Raw genomic sequence first — 19,621 nt, forward strand, 5'->3', positions numbered from 1 at the left:
ATACTTTTCTTTTTTCTTTTATTAAGGTATTATATATGTACATATCTTACCATTCCACCCCCACTCCCGTACATTCTCTCACCACCCAATGTTTTCAATCTGTTGGTTGTGTTTATATGTATGCATACAAGTCCTTCGGTTGATCTCTTATCTCCCCCACCTCTCCCTAACCTTCCCGCCATAATTTTTATAGTCTGTTGATGCTTTACTGCCTCTGTATCTTTTTGTTCATCAGTTTATAATGTTCTTTATTATCCATAAATGAGTGAAATCATGTGGTATTTTTCTTTCATTGACTGGATTATTTCATTTAGTATAATGCTCTCCAATTCCATCCAGGTTGCTGCAAATGGTAAGAATCTCTTCTTTTTTATGGCAGGATAGTATTCCATTGTGTAGATGTACCATTTTTCTGATCCAATCATCTGCTGATGGGCACCTAGGCTGTTTCCAAATCTTAGTTATTGTACATTGTGCTGCTATGAACATAGGGGTGCATATATCCTTTCTGATTGGTGTACCTAGTTTCTTAGGATATATTCCTAGGAATGGGATTACTGGGTCAAATGGGAGTTCCATTTTTTAGTGTTTTGAGGAAATTCCATACTGTTCTCCACAGTGGCTGCACCAGTCTGCATTCCAGACTTAATTTCTTTCTTCCTTTTTTTTTTTTTTTAAATATATTTTATTGATTTTTCTTACAGAGAGGAAGGGAGAGAGATAGAGAGCTAGAAACATCGATGAGAGAGAAACATCGACCAGCTGCCTCTTGCACACCCCCTACCGGGGATGTGCCCGCAACCAATGTACATGCCCTTGACCGGAATCGAACCTGGGACCTTTCAGTCCGCAGACCGACACTCTACCACTGAGCCAAACCGGTTTCGGCCAGACTTAATTTCTTTTATGCACTACACAAACATAGGCCTATTTTGAAGACTAGATACACTAACCATGTTGAAGAAAAAGATGACATGTTGCCAAGTGATGAGTTACCTGGTTAGTGGGATAACTAGGCCAGTACAGTTGCATAGAAACACCTAGGAGATTGAACTCTGCTCATCCCTTAGCCCTCCACCCAGTTTCAGTGGCGGGGCGGGGCTATCACCAGCCATGGAGGCCTCACAAGGGAACAAGTGTGGTCACATGGGCAGGAGTGTGGGCTCCTTTGTCATTCTGGCCTCTGTCACACAGCAGCAGTTCCAACAGTGATACATACTTATTCATGTTTTCAAAGTCTGTTTATCTTAGCACTTCGACTTTTCTCTTCACCTTGAGGACTGCCTTAGTTGGTTTTTAATTTAAGGAATAGCAATTATATGTGCCATGTGAAAAAGTCTGTGCTGAGCTTACCTGAAGGCCGAGGTAAGGCAGAAACAGAGAGGAGGAATAAAAATAAAAGGGAATGGAGAAGTGAAAAAGGTAGAAAGGAAAGAGTGGGAGAGAATGGCAGGAATCCTTGATCCCAGAATTCTAGGGGGGCAGGGGAACTCGCTGGTTCAGCGATTTTCAACTTTTCAGCTCATGGCACACATAAACTACTAGTAATTACTACTGGTCTGCAGCACACCAAAATAGGTTTTGCTGATCTGAGAAAAAAATAGGTATACTTTTGATTCATTTACACCAGAGAATGATTGTTGTGTTGGCTATTGTTATTTTTTTATTTGACAATCTAAGGGAAAAGAGGTTAGTGCCTCTGACTAAATAATCAGGAATTGCATGTTTTAAAAATTCTTGGGGCACACTGGTTGAAAATCCTTGTTCTAGACTAGTGGTCAGTTTAACCATTAACTGGCAAAATACTAAACTAGTTACATCCCCCTAAGGGCTCCAGACATTCTTTAGAGATTCCTGGACCTCTTTATGCCCCAGTAACTAAACGGTTAAGCCTGACATAGCCAAGGACTTTCAGGACTCTGGTGCCAGCCATATAGATGTTAGATATTTGAATAGCACCTTGGCACTGACCTGACTAAGCAAATTTTAAAGATCAACCATAGGTTCTTACCTGTTTGCTTAAACAGGTCACTCACTCATTTCCATATTTTGATGTAATCACTAACTCCTAGTATCTTATCTCATGACATTTTTCTTTGTTTTCAGAAAAATACCTAGGGCTTAGAAACCCTACCTCTTTCCATCAGCCCCTTTATGCCTGGATCAAGTGTAGTCCTTCTCTTAGATTGCAGTATTTCTCACTGTGGCCCAATAATGACGTACCTTCGAGGGCCTGGTGATGATGATAGCAAGTCCAATCCCTGGGTTCTTGGGAACTATGGGGGCATTCTTATGCAATTTAAAGTTTGATAACTTTTGAAATTAAGGCCCGATTTTGATGTTCTTTTGTCCTTCTGAGAATATGACACACATATTGGTGGTCAGAATGTCTACCCATTTTGGCTTTCTCCTTAGAGACCCATTTAGTGTTATAATGACCAGGAAGACAGGTAAGAGACTTTAGTTTGCATGGGATATTTTAATCCAGAAAGAACCTGAAAACTTTCAAATTTTAGGTCTGGTAAAATAAAGCTAATTTCCAGCGCACTGATCTTCTAAGAGGAGATAACAACCTGATTATCACACCCATTTGGAAGAATTCAGATCCTGTACTTCTATCAGGATTTACCAAACTCTTCTGAATGCATTCTATTCATTAGTATCTTGTTCCTAGTAATATAATATAATATAATATAATATAATATAATATAATATAATATAAAATAATATAATCATAGCAATACAAAATAAAACCACTTCCTCCCACCTGGCTATCCCTTTCAACTCTCTCCTTCCACTCTCAGAAGAGGTGGTAAAGACACCTTTGAGTAAGAAACATCTGCTTATATGCCAAGGAAGACTGCAGCTGAGTTTGCTTTGGGTTAGAGACAGTTGGACTATTCTGAACAAAAAAATGAAGAAAATGTCCTTATTTTTCTTAGCCATTGAGAAGTGTGTGTGTGTGTGTGGGGGGGTGTCAAGAAAGGAGAAAAAGAAGGAAAATGGTGAGCAAGGTGAGAGGGTACAGGAAATTAAATTGCAAATACTTGACTGCTTTTAAAAAAAGGTTTGTGGTGCCCTAGCCAATTTGGCTCAGTGGATAGAGTGTCGGCCTGTAGACTGAAGGTCCCAGTTTTGATTCCAGTCAAGGGCACATGCCCAGGTTGCAGGTTCAATCCCCAGTGGAGGATGTGCAGGAGGCAGCAAATTAATGATTCTCTTTCATCATTGATGTTTCTCTCTCCCTCTTCTTTCCTTTCTGAAATCAATAAAAATACACTTAAAAATATATAAATGCATTAAAAAAAAAAAGGTGTGTGGTCCATATACCATCTCAAGTTTCTAGCTTCTATGCAATGTAAATGCCTGCCTCCTAACCCCTTCAGTGAAGTCTGTCGTGCACACAAAAATGCCTTCAATGAGTGGTTTGCAGTGAGAACTAAGGAAAAGCACCAGGTCTGGTTGGGGTGACTGTGGTATGGCACAGGGTCAGCCAGGCAACTCCTAAACCCATCCAAGGCAGAAGGAGCAGGAACTGAAAGTCAGAAGTGAGCCTGAGAATTCAAACCACTTGGTCCTTCATTGATCTGTGGAGACCACTGGATTTTTCCATTAGACATGGCTGGTGTGTGAAATTAACTTTATCCAGATTTTCCAAGACCACGCTAATTGATTTTTTATTTCCTACCTTGGCTTTTCCATTTCAAAGGCATATTGGCACATGGAATTTGCCATGTTTTCCTAGTTCAGAATTCAGCAGCTCTTTGGTCCACATGCCTCCATAACTCCCAGCATTTTTCTGTAGGTTTTACTAGCAGGTTTCACTGACTCAGAAGAAAGGAACTTTGTGGTGATGGTATGGAGGAATGGAAAAAAATAAGATTTTTATTTTATTATTTTTTAAATTTATTTTATTTTTTTAATTTTATTGATTATGGTATCACATAATTGTCCTCATCCCCCCATTCCCATCCCAAACTCCTCCCCACATATGCCCCCACCCCCCTGTTGTCCATGGCCACTGGCTAAGCCCATTTGCATGCACACAAGTCCTTTGGTTGATTTCTCCCCCTTACCCCCCACCTTCCCCTATGTTCCTTCTGAGGTTTGAGAGTCTGATTGCTGCTTCTCTTTCTCTGGGTCTATTTTTATTCATCAGTTTATGTTGTTCGTTATTTCCTCTAGATGTGTGAGATCATGCGATCCAAGAAATACCCTTATAAGAATCGAAACTGAAACAAGCCATAATGGTTATGCTGATCTTAGCTTAGGAGATGAGAATGAAGAAGAAAGCAAGAAAATAAAAGGGAGACAGATGGTGGGGACAATGTTATTTCCTAGGCCTGGTGGCACAGGATGTCTGCCATAGACTGAAGGTTTGTGCCCCCCAACTTCACATCTTGAAACCTAACCCTCAATGTGATGGTACTAAGAGGAGGGGCCTTTAGGAGGTGATTACGTCATGAGGGTGGAGGCCTCAGGAATGAGATGAGTGCCCTTTTAAAAGAGACTGCAGAGAGTTCCCTTGTCCCTTCTGCCATGTGAGGGCACTGTGCGAAGACAGTCATTTTGAACCAGAAGGTGGACTTTCACCGGACACTGAATCTGTCAGTGCCTTGACCTTGATCTTCTCAACTACCAGAACTGTGAGAAATAAGTTTCCCTTATTTCCAAGCTGCCCAATCTGTGGTAGTTTTGTAATAGCATCCTGAACTGACTAAGATACTACCTCTCCTTGTAATGGTCCACCCACACAGCCAGTCCATTAGATAATTACTCAGACTTTGTGGGGAAAGTAGAAGTTCCCAACTGGGAGGTAGAGATCTGGCAGAAGGTCCAGAAACCTCAATTGGTTGCAGGACACGCAGCCAGAGGATGATTAATTCCTCCCCATGAGGATTAAGAACTCAAAGTGTCGGAGAAATCAAAGACAGCCTCTTCCTACAAAATAGGGAGGTTGCCTGCTCGGGTCTAGAAAATTGTCTTTAATTTAGAGACATGGATGACTGAAACGTATTTTACAGACTTGCCTTATTTCTCTTCTACATTCAAACTGCTTTAGAAAAAAATAGCTGTGGAGCAAGTCATGCTTATTTGTGTGTGTGTGTGTGTGTGTGTGTGTGTGTGTGTAGCTTTCTGCCTCAATCTAGACAAACTAGAACCAAAGGAGAAACGGGGTCCTGGAGAGGCTGAAGTCTAGATCCTCAGGAACTGAGAGTACATGCGTAGGGTACCCCAACTTCTTCCAGGTGACAATTGGGAAAAGAAACAGGAAATAATGTAGGGTTTGAAAACAAACCACTTACTGAGGGGGCTTTTTAAATCTAGGATTCTTTCACCGCCTAATAATAGCTAAGCATCTTTTCTTCCAGCAAAAGAGGGACAAATATTCAAACTCACTTTGGCTATCTGTGCTATACATCTGCCTCGCCATTTTTTATTTTTATTTTTAGACAGATAGACTTTTAGTTGCTTGGCTTTACTAATCCTATCACCACACAATTACTTTGGGAAATACAGTGCGCTACCTCATTCAGAGGACTGTAAGAAAATCAAGGCGAGAGAGCAGTGTTACATGGAGAGAAGCTTTCTCCTTGCCCCTCTTTGTCTCAACACACCGGTGGGCAGCCCTGGGAGGCACAGGCTGGTGGCCGGGAGCACAGGCCCAGAGGCCGGGAGCATGCCAGCGGCAGAACGAGCCACAGCGCTGTGCAGTCAGCAGCTGTACAGATGCAGACTGTTGAATAAACACAAACACAGAACCTGATTCGCCGTGCAGGTTCTGACTTTGGGGAAAGAAAAACCTCACTTTTTTTTTTCTTCAGGTTTTTTTTTTTTTTTTTTTTTTTTTCCTGTAACCAGATGTCTCATCTTCGGTTACTTTTGTCTGATAGTATCTCTAGCAATTGGGTGTTCTAGATGTTTTTTCTACCTTTGCTATGCCAGACAGAACAAAGCCTCGTTTGTTTGTGTTTTTTTTTTAGTAGCAATTGAAATAGAAGAGCATATATTTCTTGTCTATTTACTAGTGAAATTCTCCAACTTTTGGGCTACTTTTCTCTGTCTTCTTTCTCATCTGTTGGAAAAGCAACTACTTCAGTGCTCTAGATGGGTCCTGGGCCTTACAGCCAGGCCATACCATATAATTGGGTTTTCTCTGAAAGGATATGTATCTGTGTGCTCTTGTAAATTTCCAGGTAGCTTCACAAAAACAGGTAGCTGGGTTTCTACTCCTGAAGCATGCTTTTGCTCTTCCAGGATTTGGAGTTATTCTTATATAAAAGTTAATTTCATCTTCTTAAATAAAAGCCATGTGCACAGAGAGGTGCTTTTAGACTATGAACCCACATTCAGAAATAGTTTCCAACAAGACAAAGAAGGACCGTTAGTGGCAACTGCACATCATAGGCAGCTCATTGTATTTCCCAGTTCTTTAACACTGGGTTCTGTTTGACTGGGCTTAGAAGTTACTTTAGCAGTTTCTATGAAGCAAGGCATCCCTGCCCAGCAAAAAGACATTTGTTTGATTCTTATTATCTCATTGTTTTTTTTAAAATTTTATGTATGTAAGCACAATTGAAGTAAATTAGAAAGAGCTTTTATGTACTTGATTCTGAAACCTGATTTTCCTTTTAATCTCCTCCTTCCTTTCTCAAGTAATTGAAATTTCATTTTAATGTTTTTACCTTCATGGGTTGCATGATTAGTTTAAGAATGAACTAATTTTGATCCAAATTGGCATACATTATAGCACTGCATGCCTTTCATACTTCAGCCACTGTAAAAGAACATATTTGCTTATGTACAAATCTTCTTGGATCTAGCACAAATGCTACTAATGTTGAAATAATTCCAGTTGATTGGTTATATATATATATATATATATATATATATATATATATGCCTAATATGCTAAGTATCCAACTGTTCAACCATTCGACCAGTTGCTATACACGCACTGACCACCAGGGGGAAGATGCTCCAACTGTTAGGTTAGCTTGATGCTGGGTCTGGCCAATCAGGACTAGGTGAGATGGGCAGACACACCCTGGAGCACTCCTGCAGTCCTTCCCCAGCTGGCCAACCTCCCACAGACACACCTAGGCTGAGGGACCCTACCAGGGCACAAATCTGTGCACTAGGCCTCTAGTATTTCTATATATTTTTTTGTAAGTGGCTTAACAACATACCAACTCCTGCCTCTTGATCACAGGAAATTGCTACCATGGGGTAAATCATGGCATGTTGCTGCAAATGAGTTTTTACAGAAATTTCTCTTCCATAATGAAAAAAAGTGACCATCCCTCTCATAAGCAGGGTGAATATGTCTGTAAGGAAGTGTTTCCCTATAAACCAAATGGTGTGTGGATTACTGTTGTGCTCACATCAATTTTAAAAGTCTATCTGGCATCTAAGTGGTTAAGAAAAAAAAAAATCAAAGACCAAATGGAGCATTGACCAGGGAACCGAGAACCTAACCCTGCTGAGGGGCCTTCTCAATGGTAGGATGACTTAGGCCAGAGGAGAGGTAAGGTGCCTTCCCCATATGTCAACCCCAGTGGCCCTGTCCTTCTTCTCTCGGCTCATTTTCCCATCCAGTATTCCTGCCCTCTCCTAGTCTCAGTATAAACTGACTGGCTGGTAAAGGACTGCAGTCTGGAAATTTACAGGTGAGTGGAGATCAGGTTCTATCCCCAGCCCAGGGGTGAAGCTCCCTCAGGCCCCTGGGCCTCCCCCCTTGCCCCGCCGTGATTGTGTCCAGAATATTCTTTAGAGGAGGAGACTTGGGGAAGGTTTAGGAGTGGTCCTCCAAGTCCTTAACTAATAGACATAGACCAGAGGATGCAAAACCAGGCTGGCTGTGGGCACTCCATTCATGTGAGTTTCCTTTTTTCTATTTGTGGAGGGGCCTATGGATGGTCCCCTCAGAAATATTGCTCACCCATTATAATGGAAATATGAGCTGGTATTAAATAACAAGGGAGGGAACTTCTGGCATGTTCTTCCTCCAATTCCCAAATAAAACAGTGAAAACAAAATAAGGCGAGATAAGCATTATCTCCAATTCACTAGTGGTCACCACACAAGCAACGGAAAATAACCTCATTGGATGTGTTTCAAAACGTGGTGGCTAAGGGAGGAAGCAGAAAGTTCTGGTGCCATGGGAGGCAAGTAGAGCTTCCCATGTGCTCCCAGACTCAGGAGCAGGACTGCAGAGACAGTGACCATAGAAAAACTCCGCATTCCCCCTAATGTGCTCAAGCCTGGAGACATGGACTCGGGGGTGACTGAGCAGCCAGGTCAAGAGAAAAGTTGTAGCAAGAAAGCCCCAGGTACCATGACAGGGACAGACCAGAGGCAGAGGGGGCTGAGCTGCCATAGTCGCCTGGCTGTGGTATCAGGCACTGGGTCGGGGAGGTCTCAGATGATGGAGTAGAGTCTGGATCTCCAGCAAAGACTGCCCTCAAGACCAGCACAGCTATCCTTCCCTCCACAGTACAGTGGATTAAAAGCAATATCAGGACCCAAATCTTGGTACTCAAGGGAAGACAGTGGGTCCCCCTGGATCAGAGCAAGTACAAGCAGATGCATTTATCATCCATCAGTCACAAAACCCCCTCTGCATGTGAAACCGAAAACCCCCGAGCTCAGAGGAACATCTCTCAGAAAATATTGATGACAGAATGATGGACACAAGTTTAGAATGATGACAGAATGATTGACATTGATGATAGAACGATGGACACAGACACGTGTTGGCTAAGTTTTTAAACCTTAAGAACAGAGATTTCTTTGGGAATCTAGATGGAAAAGTAAATCATTTTCAAAGATAGATATTCAGGATGGTCTCAGACTTCTCCTCAGTTAAATGAAATGCCGGAAAATAAAAATAAAGATCATGTAGATCGCTTATCGCTTACGAATATGACAAAAACATTGGATAGTAAAAGCCCAAAGGATGCTGTTGGCATATGATACAGCGGTGGGGGGGAGGAAGGGGGCATAGGTTGCTCACCAGGGCAGACTGCGGAGCTGGTTTTTCTGAGAAGAGCAGAAGAGAGAGTTTTAGAGGACAGAGAGCAGGCAGCTCTTAAGACCTGACCTTGGACCTGTGCGAGTAGGAAGGGCAGGCTCTCTATAAGTCAAACCCAGGTAAGCCGCCAGATTGACAGTGAGTGTTTCCTCAGAAGTTTCAACCAGGGATAGAGGGAAGGTCTCACAGAACATGGCTGGCCCAGGGTCCGGGAGGATGAGTGATTAGCTCGGGCTCGGGCCAGAGCTAAAGGTAAGGGTGGATGCCAGCCACAGAGCGCGCACCAGGCTCCCGGAGAATGGCAGCAAACGGCGTGTGGAGTGTCTATGGCCACCAGAGCTGAGCCATGCTTTATTATTTTATTTTTTAAAAATATATTTTATTGATTTTTTTACAGAGAGGAAGGGAGAAGGACAGAGAGCTAGAAATATCGATGAGAGAGACCATGGATCAGCTGCCTCTTGCACACCCACTACTGGGGATGTGCCCACAACCAAGGTACACGCCCTTGACCAGAATCGAACTTGGAACCTTTCAGTTCACAGGCCAACACTCTATTCACTGAGCCAAACCGGTTTTGGCTGAGCCATGCTTTAGATGACTCCCACTCCAGGCTGCACCCCACAGGGCTTCACTCCCCGCTCCACAGGGCTCTGAAAGAGCCTCGTCTGCTAGATGCTTCCAAAAAGGTATCTGCTTGTTTGCTACCTAGCTGTTAGACTCCAGAGCGCACTCAGGTGTCAATGCTTGTAGAAACCCTGGTGTAAGAATGCACCTGTCCCCGACTTTCTTAAATGTGGCTGAGCAGTGAATCCCTTGGCCTTGTCCTGGCTGGGAGCAACACGCCGCTATAAAGCGCGGTCTGTAAATACCTAATAGGCAGTTTTCAGACAGTCCAGTGAAAGGAGACTGCAGAGAAGAAGAAAGGTGAGAGCTTCAGGGTCTATGAGGGAAAACCTTAACCTCTCCTAGAAACAAGTCACCTGTCGGTGAACACAGCCCGAGGCCTTTTGGTTCCAAACTGCTGTCCATGGATGAGAGTGACATACAAGCAGCTGAGGAGGGGTCAGTCACCCCCTTAGCCCATTGCTAAGCCACCTGGGACTTGACCTTGCCCCTTCCGATTGTCATGATGCTTCACTGGTCATTCTTAACGTCAACACAGGAAAGGTGAGTCTTCTTTCTCCCCAGGGCAAAGACCAAGACTAGGAGGAAAACAAAGCAAAACTGGATGGACTGTTTCCCAGCAGGGCTTGCTAGTTCCTCCACACAAACCACAGATGGGCCAGGGCTTCCTCCCACCCGGGCTGTGCGGGCCAGGCATGCGCCTGGGAGCCGAGAGGAGCCAGGAGAACATTCTGATATTTGGGATTTTTAAAAAATGTTGGGCCTTTTATAACCTGTATTGTTTCCTGGGGGTCAGGGATAGGGAAGGGAAGGATATTAGCTCCATATTCAGAAAAGCACCATGTAATATTCAAGCTTCCAGTTTACAAGAAAATCAGCTGAAACTCTACATAAGGACTCTGTGCATAATATTCATTTTGCATAGAAACTCAACTGGTGAGTTTGCATAGAACTGAATGCCAGGCTATTGGCAAGGGGTATCTAGCTGCTGAAAAAGGAACTGCTAAGCCATAGAGAGCATTAATCTTAAATTCTGATTAAAGAGATTCTGGTGGGAAGACAACCCTGAGCAAATAACAGGAATATTTTATTTCTAGGTTCCAAATAAATAATGTCAAGCAGACTGGTCTGTTTTCATGAAGCTTACAGTGGTATTTATAGTAAACAAACAAAAAAGCAAAAAAAGACTTGTTTCAACCAAAAGACGAAGAGAGGAAGAAGAATGAGGATTCTTTGCGTTTCATTTATGCTTACTTTATTATCTCACTCTACCCCTATCTTATGTTTCGAGAGAGGGAGCTCAGCAGGGAGGGCGGCAATGGGGACCTGGCTCCGGGAGGGAGGCAGGGTCTGTTGCTCTCAGTCACAGTGCAGCCTGAGGCACATACCCAGACCTCACAGAATTCCCGTACGGTTGGCTTTAACAGGGCAATGAGTGCCAGATACATAATGTGTCCCCAAGAAGGGATAAACATTTTTAATGGTTAATATATTGGACAAAGATGATAAAGATGGAGGGTAGATCTGAAGATGAGGTTTAAGGAATTGGACATGAATCTTGAAGGGAAAGAGTCAGGTGGGAAGGCTAAGAAAATAGGTTTAGAGTTTTGAAAGTCTACAAAATGATTAGATGAAGTTTTAGTTAATTTGGACTCTATATGCTTTCTAATTCTGGCATTTTTTTTTTAATATTCCTAAATGGAATGCTAAATTGCTTAGTATGATTAAGGAAAAATAGTAGTGGTAGGCTCCGGAGTTAGCAGACCTGATTTTTTTTTTTAAAAAAATTTTTTCTTGATTTCAGAGAAGGAGAGGGAGAGAGAGAACAAACAAACAAACAAACAAAACATTAATGATGAGAGAGAATAATAGATTGGCTACCTCTTGCACACCCCGCTCTGAGGATCAAGCCCTTGACCAGGCATGTGTCCTTGACCAGAATCTAACCTGGGACCCTTCAGTCCACAGGTCAACTCTCTATCCACTGAGCCAAACCAGCCAGGGTAGCAGACCTGTCTATTAAGAAATTCTCTGTGTTCAGAACATAAATGCTTATTTTATGATACATAGTCAAGATTATTTTCTGTACATTGTTCTAACAGCAAAAGTTTGGAGACAATACAAACTGTTAAATCAATTAGGCGAGTCATCCACTTATCAGAATACTGTGCAACTTAAAGAATAATCAGTTACCTCTCATTAAAATGTGGAAAGACATACAGGATTTATCAGTGTTTTTAAGAAACCAGGATCAAAGCATTGCACATAATATTCTACTTGTTGAGTAAAAATCAGGGGGTGGCTAGCATCTGTATGTCTATTTGTTGTATAAGCACAAACAGACTTTGGACGGAGGGGGAAATTAGAGAGTGGCTGTTCCTGTGGGGCCAAGGCTGGGAAGACCTGGCAAAAGGCAGGAAAGGACTAAAGACAACTTTTCACATGTTCCATTTTACACCTTTTTACACTCACTGTGTTTCTGAGCTAGATGTGATTTCTACTTAAAAACAAATTGAAAAAAGCAAATGCTTTAAAGGGATGATGATATTCAGAGTTCAAATTTATGAAACAGATTGCTTTATCCTGAAGCCAACTGGAGGTCAGTTTAGATTAAAGATTGAGTTCTGATTTGTGGAAAAGGTGGGTGAAGAGGGAAGGGGGTCCATTTTGGAACATAACATGCACCCAGGGCCCAGAGGTTGGAAGTGGGGTGCACTGATGAGAGGTGTTAGAATCCAAACGGTGTGGTGGGGCACCTGAGCAATGGGGAGGCATGTGAGGATGGGGGGCCGGGGGAGGAAAGGGTTGTAAAGGGAAAGAGAAAGGCAAGAATCAACTCGAATACTGAGCGATTGTGCCTGGGTCCCTGGGAGTTACATTGCACTGAACATCAGCTCAGTGCTGACCTTGACAGGACTGCAGAGCCAGCAAGAGGACTTCATTGGCATCTGTGAGACTCACTCAATAGCGTGACACCAGATAACAGGGTCCCATCACCCAACCCTGCTAGGAAACAAGGGAGGCCAGGCAGGAAGCTCCCAAGGATTCCTGCTGGACCTCAGCACAGCTCCCTTGGCTGGAAGCGGAGGCACAAAGTGGAGCCAATGACAGCACCTCTTAAAACCCGAGATACAGAGAGACAAGGAAAGAGACATAAGAAGGAGCCTTGTAGAAGGTCTCCCCAAACTAACATTTCTAAATTAGGGACCAGTATGGAAACGAGGAGGTGACAGATGAGGAGGACACAAGGGTAACAAGCCTGAGTCTTTCTAGAAGGTGATGAACCTGGGATCATTGCACACCTGCTCTCTGCAGGCTAGATTCATGCGAGGTTTGGTCGCTAAGCTGTGGATCAACACTGAAAATGCTGATCTCAGGAAGACCACATATTGACTGCAAAATATTTCTATGAAGCCAAAAGAAAAACACAACCTTATTCCTGAAGCAGCTTTCATCGGACCATGCTTTTGTAAGAAAAAAAAAAAATGTCCAGTAGTGCTGTGTTACTTGTCAACTCCCCTTTCCTCCCCCCAATAAACAGAAGTTACACACCATTTGCCTAAAATCCTCATCATTTCAGGCATAAGTGAGCTTCTCTCATTGCTATGCAGAGTGACACCTCTTTGACAAGTCCCTCAGGATCAGATGATGACATGTGCCATTGTACTGTGATAACCTCTCTGGTAGAAAATGAGCTGTCCCCCCCTGCCCCCCCCCCCGAAGAAGAATGTACCCCTTTGTCTGGCTTATTACCTGAACTACGTATGACTTTAAGAATCAGAGAAGTTCAGAAAGCTTCACGTTGAGAAATAGGAAGCAGCCGGACATAAACCAGAACCATGCCATCTCGCAAGAGCCCTGATGCCCTCTTATTTGAATGTGGGGCTTAGGAAACGTGATGGAGTTGTGGGCATGACAGTCCCTGGGAGGAGGCCTCTGAACCCTGCGCTGCTGGCGTTTGGGGTCGGATAACTGTCGAGGGGAGCTGCCTGTGCATTGGAGGGTGTGTGGCAGCATCCCTGGCCTCTGCTCAGTAGATGCCGGTAGCACCCTCCCGCTGTGACAATGACACATTTCCCAAATGTCCCCGGGGTGTCCAAATCGCCCCCACGTGAGCATGGCCGCCTTCGGGTTTGGCTCACCTGCCCGTCTAATGCCTTAGTGGCTGCACCAGTGACACCACCAGTCCCATTCGACAGAAATGAAACCAAACGAAGGAAGTCGATGCAATGATGATCATTAAGCGAAACCGCGCATCAAATCAAATGGATGAGTTTGCCTCCACCCCCCAAGCCAGCCCTCCCTTCTCAGAGCTCCCACACCAAAGCCCAGCCATCCCAAAGAGGCTGTCACCCCCAGGGGAGCGGGGGAATGGATGCCTCCTCATCACCAGCTTTCCCCAGAGCGAAGAGGCCCGTGGCTGGGGCGGCAAGCGTCCGTGACGCAGAAACGAGAGAAGGAGAGGAGGAGAGAAGCACTTACTGTTCGCAGGAGCAGCTTTTCGGAATTTGGCCAGGTCCACGTTGGGGGGCCAGCTGGGCTTCGGTGGAGGAGGGCCCAGGACAGCCAAGGGGGGCAGGGGCTTCTGCTTAGGGGTGGCGAGACCCTTGTCTCCCCTTTCCTTCTCCTGACCTGGGCTCCAGAGCCCGGCCACCGTCCCCTTGGAAGGGGTCTTGGGGAGCAAGGCAGGCGGCGCCCCGCAGGCCGGCTCCTCCTGGCTCATCTTGCCCAGGAACACGTTCTTAGCAGCATCCAGCTTCCTGTCTTCTCTCCGGTCCTCGGGCTTTCTGGGGAAGCCCGGGGCTCCCCTGCTGGCGGCGGGCTTCAGGACCACGCCGGGGAAAGGTGAACTTGACGTCTCGCCTCCATGGCCTTTCGCGTCTGGGTCTTCCCTCGCCGGCCTTAAGGAGCCGCTTTTGGGCTTGACTCCCAGGGGGGCCGAGGGTCCCCGGAGTGGAGACGCGTTCTTAGTGGGGCTGTCGCCTTCGTGGGGGTCATCGAGACTGGGGGCTGGCTTCGGGCCCAAGGGTTTGGGGAAGAGCGGCTTGGGCTCCTGGTCTTGTGAGGCGGCCACAAACTTGCCTTGCACCCCAGGAAACTTGGAGAACACCGGCTTGGACTCGCTCTCCTGGGCTGGAGGGGGAAGCCTGGGCTTCGGGCCTGGCGGCTTTGGGTCCTGGTCTTGGTTGGCAGCGTGGAGCGAAGGCTTGTTCCCAGGCGGCCGGGGGAACACGGGCTTGGCATCTTCTCTGGGCGGGTTGGGCTTGGGGCCCACGGGTCTCAGAAAGGCCGCCTTCCCCTCGGGGTCTCTGGGGGCCGGGGGTCCAAATCGTTGGCCCGCTCCCACGGGCTTCAGGAACGGGGGCTTGGGCTCCAGCTCCGGCTTTTCCTCGGGAGAAGGTTTTACCCCCACAGGTGGCTTGGGGCCCCCAAACTTGGGCCCGCCGCCGGGGCCCGTCGGAGGGCTGGCATTTCCTTGGTTGTTGAAGAAGTTCTTCTTGGCTTGGAGTCCCGACGGGGAATTCTGCCCGGGGACCTTGAAGGGCCGGCCGCCGACCGAGACCTCCTCCGTGGGGTCACCCGCTGCGCTGAACTTGGCCATGAGAGACTTCACATCTGCTTTCCCATCCTGCGAGCATGGGGAACAAAAACCAGTGAGAACAGCTCGGCCCTCACAGTTGAAAACGCTGCACTCTACAGGGTTTCCTGGTTTGAGGCCCGCGGTGCTGCTGATTGGGTAGCGAGATATTGTAACACAGGCCTTCCTCTATGGCGACATCAGTGTGAGAGGCTGTGGAAGGGGGAGGGCTCGTGTGCACGCACTTTTTGGGGCTGTCTGAGACCGGCATGCTTGTTTTTGTTTGTCACACTCACTGTTTTCCTTTCCTGCCACTGTTTCTCTCGCCAGCTTGTGGCGTTTACCTTTCCCTTCATGTTTGTCTATTTTATCTCACTCGAAAAAATATGGGAGTCTCACAAACGGCCTCTTCCATATTTCACAGATGAGCCTCTCAAATAGAAACTGCTCTTAAAAAATGAAAGCAAGCCCTTGGGTGGCAGGTTCTACGTGCGTGGCCTTGTTTAGCATCTCTGTGGTTCGCACGAGTTCTCTTGACCCACCCACATGTCAGGTCTGTCTGTTGACAGGGAGACGTGGCAGCGACACCCGCTCACGTTATGTGTAAGTAATGAAAAGCATTTTCCTACTGGTTTTTCTGGAACCAGACTAGTGGGCAGCGTGTGTCCTGTCCCAGGACTGGTCCCTGTCTAGGGGACAGAGTCTGGGGCCCTCAGGGGAGGTGACAAGGATGCAGAGGCTGGCTGGGAAGTCTCATGTCCAGACTTTTGGTTTCTCCAGTCTTGTCTCTTCTATAAGGACACCTGTCACGCCTTCTCAGAGGTCCTGCCTCACAGTGTCTGTCCCCCTTGTCTATTGCTTAGTAAAGAGAGCAGGCACTCACCCTTCCCTGTGGGGATAGTCCCACGTAATCTGGTAGAATAATTTATGGTGTGTTTGGTCTGTCTCTCAAAAGCAAGTTCTAGAATATGCTAGTTCTTTTAGAATATTTGAAAATCTGAAGCTTTAAAACACATGTGCCAAACACAAGGCTCGAGGGCCAAATCCAGCCCGCCAGGCCTTGCAATGTGGCCCGCACCGCGCTGTCATCACTGCACTCCGCTGTCAGTTTATGACATTGTCAGTTTATTACTGTTCAGTAAACCATTCGGCCCGCGATTTAGGCTGGATTTTAGATTTTGGCCCCTTCTCTGATTGAGTTCGACACCCCTACTTTAAAAAGACACAACACATTGGAGATACACATGTGGCCATCTCCATTTCTGTTTTCGTGCTTTCAAATTCACCCAGAAAATGTTTTCTTCCTCCCCTCCCCCACCACTCATTGCCACACACCCAAGCACTTTTCATCTCCCCAGGGCCCACTCGGATACCACAAAACCAGACCCTGTCCGGTTGGGGAGATCTGCTCTGTCCTCTGAACTGCTGTATCACTTCAGACACTTGTACGTGCCGGAGTGTGACTTCCTTTCATAATAGTAGGAACACCGTGTCGTATGTAAATAGGTGTGCCTGATTCTGAATCCTGCTTGTACCCGTGTGGCTCATTTACCACTCTGGGGGGATGGCAATACCTAACCCCATTGCCCAGGAAAGAAAAGTGAGGCCAAAACTGCAAGAGGACATAGTGGAAAGGTCATGAGAACTTGGTGGGAATCCTAGTTTATTAGTTGGGCCTCTGTGGTATCATCTGTAAAATGGCACAGACCTGCCAGAATTGTCATGCACATTAGAGATGGAATTTGTCGAGTGCCTGCCCACCCACAGCAGGGGCTCATTGGATGGGAGCTCTGATTCTGAGGAATGCTAAGGAGCACGGTCACGGACTCACAGCAGGGAACCGTGGGCAGAGGGCTGCAGACTCAGGTCCCTCTGAGGCTCCAGAATGCAGAAACTGTCTCATTCCTCTTTGTATCCTACAGCACCTGGGCCGAGGCCAGGCTTTTGATACCTCTTTGGGGAATGCAGGTTGGCACTGACCTGAATCCTGTGAGTAGTGATTTTTCAAAGCAATGATGCCCTCAGCAGGAGTTTGTCTCCTGCCAAAATGCAGCCCGTGTGTATTTGCGGGCTGGGGGAAAGGAACCTAGGCAGGCGATGGACGGCAGATGAGAGAAATAGTTTCCAGCTTGAATTTTGCTCCTTTCATTTACTACCCTAGAGCCGAGCCTCTGAAAACATCTTGTTTTCTACCTTGCTTCGCTTGAGCCCCGTGATTTCCTCAAGTCCTCAGTCTACCCAGTCGATCCCTGAAGGCCTAGACCAGGGAGAGTTTGGGTGTTGGGGATGGACTGGGGGGAGAAGAAGACAAGTACTGCCCTGTGCCCTCCAGGAAGATGGGAGCTACAGAGAATTCCAAACCTGAGCCCAAGCAGCATAAAGAATTTGCTCAACCTGGAATTTGCCTGCTCTCTTTACTGGAAGAAAGTCTGTTTCCAGGGAAGCGTGCTTTTACTATAGACTTATTCTAGGTCTATAACTTATTCTAGATTTTATAACAAGAGGCCACAAGGCAAAGTGGTTACTAACACAGGCTCCGGAGCCAGATCGGCTGGGTTTGAATCTTCCTCACTGTTTAATCTAGGGCAAGGGACAGACATTCTCTGGGCCTTCATCTGCTCACCTCTGTCATGGGAATAAGCCCTGTCACAGGGTGGCTGTTAGGAAGAATACATAAAGTAATATTCATAAAGTACAGGAAAGAGTGTCTGGTACGTAGGAGGGTTTGCTCTTTTTATGAAGCAGGTCAAGCTGTAGAAATCACCCTGTCCACCTTCTCCTCCGGGTCGGTAAGGAACAGAAACCAAGGGATTTAAGTGAGTTCCTACTTAGTGACAGCAACTTCACATCTTGACTTTCATGGGGGAAATCCCAGGAAACACACTAGCCCATTGTCAAGCCCCATGTCCTGGCTTTAATTTAGAAAATATGGAAGTGGTTGACTTGCAGTTGGAACTTGTCTCAGATGTCAAGCCAGATCCAGGAGGCAGGTCAGCATCTTGGTTAATGACACAGGCTCTGGGATCATCACCTTGGCTTAAAACCTTGACTTTCCCACTTACTTACCATGTGATTTACCTACTAAGCTGTCTTCACCTATAAGATGCAAATAATAACCGTATCTATTTCTCACAGGGTTGTTTTTCAAAAGAGGGTTAAATGGGTTATTGTGTGTAATGTTATGTGATCAAGAATTGCTTGTCTGCCAACATTGTATTTTCTAACTCACCAGTCACATAACATCACTTCCTTCAGGTGACCACCTTGTGAAGTTACAGTTGTTACTGTTATGTCCTAATTTTAATGATAACTGAAGCAAATACTGCGGGATAACATAATAGAGTTAGCTTGTTTGAGTTTAGTTTATGCGCACTCTGAAACTTTTCACTGGGTGTTGAAAGATAGGTTAAGAAAGAACAAGTTCTTATGTTGTTACTGAAGAAATGGTAACAACACCAGGGCTAACTAATAGGCCTGGCAAATCAAGTAGCCTGGACTTACAACTATTTAATCACTCATACTGACTGCTTAGCCTTAGAGGTTATTTTGTAATTATCACTGTTCATAAGTTTATTAGGTAAAATTTTAACACCCAGATTAGCCCTTATTCCGAACAATAGTAGCCAGATTTCTTCCTTAATGATAATGATAGAAAGTCAAACATGATTTAACTTTTTTTTTTTTTACATTCTCCTATCTTGACTTTATTGTAGGTTGAACATCATTCCATTTTCTAGGTCTCTTTTTACTTAAAAAAAAAAAAAAAAAAAACAGGGTTGGGAACAATATATAATTGTTTAACAGTAATATAAAGACACCTTATTAGAATGTCTGCTTTTTAAAAATGTATTTTTATCTTTTCAATTCCAGTTGACATATAGTATTATATTAGTTCCAGGTACACAACATAGTGACTAGCATTATATAACTTACAAAATGATCACTCTAATAAGTCTAGTACCCACCTAATACCATATAGTTACTACAAAATTATTGACTATATTCTCTGTGCTGTACTTTATGTCCATGTGACTATTTTTATAATGCCAATTTGTATAAAAAGTCTGATTTTCATTTTTTATAATAGAGTATACTCTAAAACCTATAAATAAAAACTAAATAATAAGATTGTTTTTTAATGTTTCTTATCTTTAAAAGTCTCATTTCTGTAAAGAATAATTTTGTAAAGCACATAGGAAATAAAAATATCCACAGGTCGTTGCTACTGAACGAATATGAAATAACTGTGAAGCCTGAGTCCACTGCTTAAATTGTGTTTGTGTCCCTTTTGTCATAAAAGCATGAGGAGAATGGGCCACACTCTGGGTGCTGTTATGTTCCCTGAGGAAAGAGTGAAGACAGGGAGTAGGTAAACTGGAGTC

General features: G+C 45.0%; 1 protein-coding gene across 3 annotated transcripts in view; it reads right to left on the reverse strand.

The window, feature by feature from the left end:
* Positions 1-19,621, reverse strand: part of FYB1 (FYN binding protein 1) — a 124,055-nt gene that overhangs the window by 58,957 nt on the left and 45,477 nt on the right. For all 3 annotated transcript variants that reach the window (XM_084880573.1, XM_084880572.1, XM_084880574.1), the window contains exon 2: positions 14,144-15,290. In XM_084880573.1, coding sequence (XP_084736699.1) covers positions 14,144-15,290 — 1,147 coding nt within the window. The remainder of the gene's footprint in view (positions 1-14,143; positions 15,291-19,621) is intronic.

The sequence above is a fragment of the Pipistrellus hanaki genome (assembly GCF_964339955.1).
Source record: "Pipistrellus hanaki genome assembly, chromosome: 4".
Taxonomy (NCBI): Eukaryota; Metazoa; Chordata; class Mammalia; order Chiroptera; family Vespertilionidae; genus Pipistrellus; species Pipistrellus hanaki.